This window comes from Schistosoma mansoni, chromosome 2 (assembly GCF_000237925.1).
Source record: "Schistosoma mansoni strain Puerto Rico chromosome 2, complete genome".
Classification (NCBI taxonomy): Eukaryota; Metazoa; Platyhelminthes; class Trematoda; order Strigeidida; family Schistosomatidae; genus Schistosoma; species Schistosoma mansoni.
In genome coordinates this window covers 23,233,955-23,243,262 of record NC_031496.1, presented here as the reverse complement: position 1 = coordinate 23,243,262, position 9,308 = coordinate 23,233,955, and the positions used below count along the sequence as shown (strand labels likewise).

General features: G+C 30.4%; 1 protein-coding gene across 1 annotated transcript; it reads right to left on the bottom strand.

The window, feature by feature from the left end:
- Positions 1 to 724: 724 nt before the first annotated feature.
- Smp_161210 (hypothetical protein) lies at positions 725 to 9,076 on the bottom strand (the record flags this gene model as incomplete). Its single annotated transcript, XM_018796135.1, is given in 4 exon segments — positions 725 to 1,969; positions 1,974 to 2,030; positions 2,264 to 2,373; positions 8,740 to 9,076. Coding segments are annotated over 4 exon segments (1,749 nt in total).
- Positions 9,077 to 9,308: the final 232 nt, after the last annotated feature.

The window sequence follows — 9,308 nt, the reverse complement described above, 5'->3', positions numbered from 1 at the left end:
ATAATTCCAGCGTTTCGTCCAGCTAACTTATCTGAACTTCTTCAGGGTAATAATCAAAATCAAAATCATTTAATTAAGAATATAGTAATTGAAAATGAAGCTTTTGTCTATATATATATCTAGTATACATTCATATTGTTTTTAATACTATCTACATGTAATACAGTATTCATTTAAATATATTTAACATTGAATATACATAAAAATAAGAAAAGTTTACACATTAGAGACATAATTTTTGAAAAAAGAAGAAAATATTGTAACATACTACTAAAATGAAGAAAAGAAAATAGAGAAAAATTTAAAGAGAACAGAAAAGAGAGAAAAATAATTGATTTTCTTAGAAACTGTTCTAGTTGTTTTTTGTTTGTTTTATATCTTGAACATTGAATAATAAATGATACTATTGAACTATTTGTTTGTTTGTAGGTATCATTACCAAGTTTTGATTTGATAATTTCGAATAAATTGAGCATTGGGTAGATTGTTATGAATAAATTAATTAATGTATTTGTAGTATCCGAAGGAGTAGAAAAATTAGATTTTCTGACGTTTCGTGACTCGATGTAAGCCACTTCTTCAGAGAATGAATAAAAAAATTCTCTGAAGAAGTGACTTACACTGAGTTACGAAACATCAGAAAATCTAATTTTTCTACTCATTTGGATATTACAAATATATTCATTTATTTATATTTGTTTGTTTGTTGGTTTGTTCTCCTTCTTTATTTATCCATACGTACTGGTATAACTATCCCTTCTAATAATGCTTCTTTATCTTTAATAGCTACTGGTGTTGTAAATGATATAATTAATCGATTAATTTTAGGATATTTCATTAAACAATAATCTGAACAACATATACAATTACAACCAGTTGTATATATAGTTGATTTTAATGCAAAATTTGTATGATATGCTGTCATAGCAATTAATATACCAGTACCATATATATTACGATATGGTTTTTCACTTAATCTAAAACCAATTGATGTTAACATTAATACAAACATTGGAATATTTAATAAAATAAATGTTACATAATAACATCTTAAACGATATGTCATTTTTAATTCACCATTTATTTGTTTTTTACTTAATGACGAATAATAAAATGCTATAATTAAAGAAATTGTTGGCATGGTAACAAGTACAACTAAATCATAATAGAAATAAGAACGACACATTGTTGTACAACGTGTTAATATCATACCATCTTCTTCAATTGGTTCAAATGCAGTAATTGATGGTAAAGTAATAATAAATGAAATGATATAAATACAACCTGGTATTATACGTTTACAATGATAAAGAAATTGTTTCGTAGGTAATGGAACTTCAATTTTACTTCTTGTTTTAATTGTAGAAACTTTTTCGGATGTATCATTGATTGGTGGTTTATCATTATTTATTGTATTATTTATAGTATCTTTAGGAATATCAGGACTTATGGCACCATTCATAGGATACATAAAATTAGGTTGATTATATGCATTTACTTGATTAATATAATTATTCATATTCATTGTCATTCCATAACCCATTCCATAACCCATATTCATTGCATATGGATTAGCTTGTTGTCCAAGTTGTTGTCCTACTGGTCCATTATTGAACATATTATAATTATCAGGAGTAACCATCATATTTTGAGGAATCATTTGACCATAAGGATTCATTAAACCGCTCAAATTTGGCATCATTCCAGGTAATTGATTAGGTGGACCTAATACATTATTCTGATCAATAAACAATGGTTGTGCAGAAATTAAATTTATCCCACCGGAGTTGGCAACTTGACTCGTTGGATCATTAATTTCATTCGTATTAGTTAGAGTATTGATTGACGATGAATTAGGTGTAGCAGCTACAGTTTCAGTAGTTCCTCGAACACTTTTACTTGACCTTGATTTTCTTCTTTTATCAGTATAACCCCATTCCGAGGTTCTTCCCCGACCAACAGGTTGTTTACTATAACGTTTGGGTGATGTTTTTGCAGTTTTCACCGCAGTTTTTCTTGCTGCCGCCAATCTCTTAGTTTCATCACGTAACTTATTACAATGTAGTTTGCAAATAAAACATATGTGCCAGATTAAATTTATTATTGGTGTACGGTAAACCCAATAGACAAGATGATATATCGAAGCGGTTCTAGTAAAGAGGTCACAAAAGAATCGTGTTTGTGCCATTCCCCAGCCTAAGATGAAGTATTTATGCGTAGGTGATAATGGTGTGAATAGAGGTCTTGATAGAACGCTAAATACCAGTGGTAAACTTGAACAGGTGAGTACAAAAAATTCTGGTCGTTTTGGAAAACTAATTCCAGTACGTCGTAAGTCAAATATGTTGAGTATTCCATGAGCGGTCAAGCATTCTGAAAATAAAGAACAGTTATATGTAAGAACCATTTCACCATTTGACATATGAGTTAAAAAACAAATCTACAACAATAAATTAATTAGAAGGTGATTATTTGACTAATAACCAAACTTTATACTGAGATCTGACATTCTTACTGTTCCTTTTATGGATAAATGTGCTAAAATAACATTTATTATTGTTATTATTAGCTTTATTCAATATTATATTTTTGGTACAATATAGAATTCTCAGCCCAAACTATTTCAATAAGTTTTCTTTCTCTAATCTCTTGGTCGATCCTGATGATAAGTATTAAGTGATCACCAGTTAGATGTCAACAGTTCAGGAGTCGACAACTGATTAATATATGTTCTTTTCGATTTATCTTGTCAGCAACCACAATGTCTCCGATTGAGCTCTTTCGAAACTTATACAGCGGAATGCAGTAAACAATTCATAAACGCACCTAAATAGGTTATGAAACTAATAGGCATAATGATGTGTTAAAGTAAACAAGAAAACAGATAACTTGTTGAAATATCCACATGGCAGGAACAGATAGCCCAGATATTCAAGCAGGCCACCATGTTATAAACAACTAACATATGAATTTAAAAGCTGTATATTTAAGCACATATTTCATAGGATTTATTTCTAAACCGATAGATACGCTTAGTGCTCTTACATATGAGTTAACATTATACATAATTCCCTTATTTTATAACTGTTTGCAATTAAAAATAACTGTCTGAAGGTTTAACGATAAATGGGGACATGTATTATACACTGATTTATGAAACTGAACGCTTTCCTCTTGGAGTATTTTGCTGAATCTGATATATTTAGAAAAATATAAATAAATAGAGTCCGAGAAAGGATTCCATCTAATCAAATTATTTGCACAAATATGTGAGTACAGACGAGCGGAAGTCGGATATTTATTACGTTGGGGCATTTACAGTATATGATTGCTCAGATTCATAAATTATCAATAAAGTTTACATGATTTCTGGAAGTCTTTGTTACCATAAGGTATAACTATATAAATGACCTTGTCTCTGTCGTTAACTGCTCCAATATCAAAGCTTCCAGATTGATGAAAATCTGGAAGTAGGCTGGTGAACTACATTACAGTTATAAGCTGTACTGACTTCGTAATATGGAATATATTTTTTACTGACAGATTAATTCTCTTAGTTAAGTAGTCATAACAGTTACTCTATTATACATTTATAATTTCAATGAATATAAAAACTATGCTTAGAATTTTTGATTTGTGACTAGAAGCAAGAACAGGAAAGTGTATTTTACAATTAACTTCACATAACCCACTAGGTATAATGTATGAGAAATGCTATACAATAATTAGAACTGCTAGTTAAATAATATCAATATCCAGGCAATCCGTACAGGATGTACATACGCCAAAAGAGACCGATCACTTGCATACCTTAACATTAGCAACAAGAGAATCTAAACAACCTTTAATAATGGATGAAAAGTGTAGTAGTGTGGTGCGTGCTATTGATTTCGATAGATATATGTAGTATGTATCATCAATCAAAAAAGCAATGCCTAACGACAGAAGGTTGAGAAAATAGCAGAGAAGAGAACGAGAATATAGAGTGATTGGTGTGTAAACGAAGGAACAGTCAAATCTGAGACTATTGATGGGTATTTTGCAAATGAAGTATTTACTGTATGGTTCATCTTCTTGTATAGAATAGTTTTCATGTATCCTTTAAATTTCAATCAATATTGCTTTTTCTTATTTTTCTATTCTTTAAATTGGATGATTTATTGGTTATACATAACAGAAAAACCTGTTTTAGACGATTTTTTAAAAATTTTGCGCTGTTACCTTTTATTACTATTTCATATTCATATTTCGTCACAATAGTAAGTAGTATATATATCGAGAATTGACTGTATTAAAAAATATGAATCGTTATAAGTTGTTAGATGATTGGAATAGTCAGCAGAAAACTCTCAACTTGATTTTTGTATTACTTACCTGTAACCTTGAGGGAATTGGTAAACCGTATGAAATTCTAATATACATCATTCAGCTTGATAATCTGAGATGTAACCACTGAACTATTTAGGTCGCAAAGGATTCATTATTAGACTAAATTATTTATAATTGACTGATCCATAAGTAATGACAACTGTGAAACTTGTCGAGTCATTCATTGCCGACCGAGTTCTGTCGATCAAGTTGCTATCAGTGTGAAGTGCAAATTTCTTTCTAATATAACGAGACTGTAAAGGCTTTTGATAAAGGGGTTCAAGGAATTCTAAAAGATTTGATCCTATTTCGATTTCTTCTTTCAAGTTAGCTTCATTCAATTGATAAAAAATATTTCAGGACTGATAAAATTCTACTTAGACTTCTTTTTAGTGCACGTTTGTGTGGCTGTTTAAAAAATAGTGGTCATGTAGATAGTTTTATAGATTGTTATTTACCTAGTCATATTTAGTTTTCAGAAGGGGTTTTGTTAGGATTTCAATAATTTTATAGTTGAAATCATGAGCCAATTGAAGCTAGACCACCATTGAAAACCTGGAATACTGGACAGCCGTTTCTAGTGAGAAGCAGTGACCAGTAGAGTTCAACCAAGTCTGTTGTGAGATATCAACTCACTGAAGATAATGATGGATGGTTGCTCAATTTCGTGGATTGGTTGAAGTTAGACAGTAACACCGTTGGATACCGGCTCAGGGTTCTAGAGGTTAAGCGCTCGCATGTGAGACTGATAGGTCCTGGGTTGGAATCTCGCGAGACGGGATCGTGGATGTGCACTGGTGAGGAGTCCCATAATAGGATGAAACGGCCATCCAGTGCTTCCAGGTTTTTCAAGGTGGTTTAGCTTCAGTTGATCAATGATTTCAACTATATTTAAGTTTTCCTAAGGTTTATGTCATTATACATTTATTTGATAATTATTTCCAAAATTAAATAATCCATAAACTTCATTTTAGAATAGTTACAGAAATCGACAATTATATTTATTCATACACAACAATGCTATTGACTTCACAATCGTAACTTTAGGATATAGGTATAATAAGTTCTTTAAGTGTCACTTAAATAGATTCAGTGACGAATTTTTTAGACAGTTTAAGCTTATATATTGAAATGTGTTATGGTATTGTTTCAATATAATGAATACATGTCAAATACGTCCATCACTAGTATCCAGCCTTACATCATAAACTACTGAATTTTGAATGGTGAATTCGACAACGCAGAAATCTCGTTTTTAATCTCGGGTAAGTTTCAATTGGCTTCCAGTTGGAGAGCGTCAAACAGAACGAAGAATTTATCTAGTGCTTCTTTGTAGTTCTACAGCTGGTGTCAGTTAGTAGCAGCAGCTAGTTTTGAGTTAATAAAACGTCCACAAATAGCTTTCTCAATATCAACTTTAATCAACTGTGAGTATAATTATCCTTTTTTTAGAAATTAGTCAATCAAAGTGGATATATTTCTTTTTAATTACTGTAACATAAAACTTAATATTATTTTAGTACTGTTATTATTATTATTATTATCATCCATATATTGTTGTATTGCTACCATAAGTATTATTATCATTACCAACCTTGTAAATACATTAGTATCACTCTATACACTACGTAATCTTTGACCAAATATTTGATCTGATGTGTAATTTATATTATTATTTCTCTCACTCTATACTACTTATATTTGTTTTCATTAGTATCCTCACAATTTTAACTGACGTATAAACCTTTACAAGTTAAATCTACATAGTAGTAACTTAAATTATACTTAATTTCACTAAAATTCCTTAACTCATTATTCTGTAGCATTGCAAAAGACATATTTCCCTTAAAGTTGACTGTTTCCTTAAAGTCTAGATTTATAACTGGAGAACTTATTGAGAGGAACATTGTTTTGTTCATATGATCTTTGGTTTACTTTAAGAAAATCAACTAATTTTCAATCTACTTCAATCAATTCAATAAAATAAAGTATTCCACTTTTCATTAAAAACAAAACTATATTTTTAATAAGGTTACTTTTATGTTTCTACAATCATTTAACAATGTTATAATTAAGCAAAAATGGATAGTGGCTAGCAGTGGAATCCAGGACGCGCTTTTCGTCCTTTTCGGGACTCGTCAGATGGATGTACTTGCATCTCAGAGTTAATGTTCACCCTCTTGACTCCAACCCAGTACCGTTCATTTCAAACGCCATCGTCCCAAATAGAATGAAACGCGCGTCCTGGATTCCACTGTTAGCCGCTATCCATCTTTGCTTACAATACTTGTGAATTAAGGCTATATTGAGGCAATAAGCAGAGTATGCACATATAGCCAACAAGAGACTGACCAATTACAGTCCTAAATAACAATGAGAAGATTCAAGTAAACAACACCAAGTGAATTTAATGTTATTATTAGTTAAAGTTCTTCCAAAACGTCAATTGGAGTTCTATTACATGTGCCATTTAAATAAAATATATTTGGTAGATATTGAATCAGGTTAAAATATTTTAATAAAACACTAACATTTCTATATAAATATATTTTTTATTATATTTCAATGAGTAGAAAAATTATATTTCTAATGTTTCGTGACTTAATATCAGTCACTTCTTCAGAGTAAGTAAATAATCGAAATCAAATTAACACAAGCTTAGATAGTATTGTTAAATAGTACTCTGAAAAAGTGGCTTATATTAAGTAAAGAAACATCAGAAATACAAATTTTCTACTCATTGGGATAAAACAAAAATATATTTATTATTAACTGTCTATCCAATGCTCAATTTAGTTGAAACTAAACATAAGAACCTAGTACTTCACAATTCCTGAGAGTTTTAAAATCAGATAATTGTCATGCAAAGTTGTTTGAATTCCCGTTATTGGGGAGAAAATTATAGATAACTAAGGTCTCTCAACACTTTTCACCGCCGATTCTCAGTCAATCAAACTCAACGTAGGATATGATGGAAATATACATTGGATCGAGTTGCTATCGTCGACTTTAAAAGTGACTAATGGTTTATTGAGTGACCTAGAAGAGATTTAACTTCTTTGATCGAATAGTTCCTGAAACGTTTTTGATAATCGGATTAGAATGGGAACAAACTCATTGTTTATATTATGTTTGTTTGAATTTAGTATTTTTATACAAGAATTCGAAGATTCATCTCCATAATTTTAATTTACCTTGTTTGTTTACTTTGAGAAGAAAATGCATTTAGTTTTCTTGGTATACCATTATCTTGTAAAATGTGCCGTATTACTTATTCGATTAATTTGTCGATTTCCGGTTTAATAACATAATTCTTCACTTATCTTTTATTTAATGAATACAATTCACTGGTGACAGATAAGTTGCTAACATTTCAAGGAACAATATTCCATATCATATGATCTATTCAGGTGATTTCATGTCATTTAACAAGGTATACGAATAAACCATTAAAATCTGTTAACAAAAATACAATAGGTGATTACAGTAATGATAATTTTAGAAAGATCTCTTAGAAAGGGTTTTTTAATGAATATTAAGCTATGTATTTTGATCATAGGGTGAAATAATCAAATATTCAACCTTGTGATTTGTTTTCATGTTCATTAAGACTAGTTTATAATGGAGACAGCCTTCATCATATACTTATACAATAGGGAGTATAATAGGAAACATCGACGAACTAGTTAGGTTTTTTTTTCTTATTACAAGATCATTAGTTGGATAAAAACTCCGCCTATAGCTCTTCTATAGTTACTGCCGGTCCTAAGCCCGGGTAAAGGAGGAGGGTCGGGTATGTAGTTAGCGACCCCATCCCGTAGGAAAACTAACTCGCTACAAAAACGCTAACCAGAACGTGATCAAAATGGATTAAGTAAAGGTTGTGCTTTTGTGAAGTAAAAGTAAAAAGTTGGATAAAGTTATGATCTCTAGAAATGTTATGTTAAATATTTTCTTATCATCATTCCAATACATAGTTGGAATATATTGATTCTTATTATCCCATCGCATTTATTTTGTATCTATTATTTACTTTCATGTGTAGTTAGCCAAAATATAATTACTATGTTAGTGATTTAACCGAATCTTATTTATTCTATGCTTCAGTCTACCACATTTCGATTTGAAACTCAACTAAAATCTATTCAATTATACAAAATCTAATCATTATTGAAAACTGAAGGGAAAGGTACTGAGTTCGAGTCCCAGAGTGAACATAAACTCTGAGATGCAGGTACATCCAGCTGACGAGTCCCAAAAAGGACGAAACGCGCATCAAACTGGATTCCACTGCTAGTCATTATCCATTTTTGTCAGCTAAACTGTTAACAATCATTTCGTAATTACTTATTAAACAATAACAATACTTACTTATAATTCCAAATATACTCATCGTTACCAAAAAGATACTTGCAATCCATGATGTAATTTTACTACCAGAACATGCATACAGCTGAAAATCTGGTTCAGATAATTCACTACGAACACAGGCAAATTCTGAATATACTGTTGTGTGATCATGATGAATGGATAATGTTGTTAATGTACTAAGTGTATCTTTCAAGCTTGATGTAACAATATTATAATAACTTTCAGTTGTTATCATATAAGTGTCATTTGTTGGGATAGACTCTGTTAATGACTGACTGAATGTACTAGCAGTCGTGAAATCAGTTGTTGATGAGGTTGAGTATTCAGTAGATTGCATTTCTTTTAAAAAACTTTCACTTGGTAAAGAATTATTCAACAGAATTCATTCGATGGTTATCAATATCTATCCAGTTTCATTTAGTCTGTTTAGATTTGACTTTAAAAATAAAATCTTTATTATATAAACGCAATAGATAACAGACTAAATGATCATAGTGATAAATGCAGTTTAGAAATATTAAAGTATTTGCCAAAATAATTTTTCTATGTTAAACAGAGGTGTGTCTGAT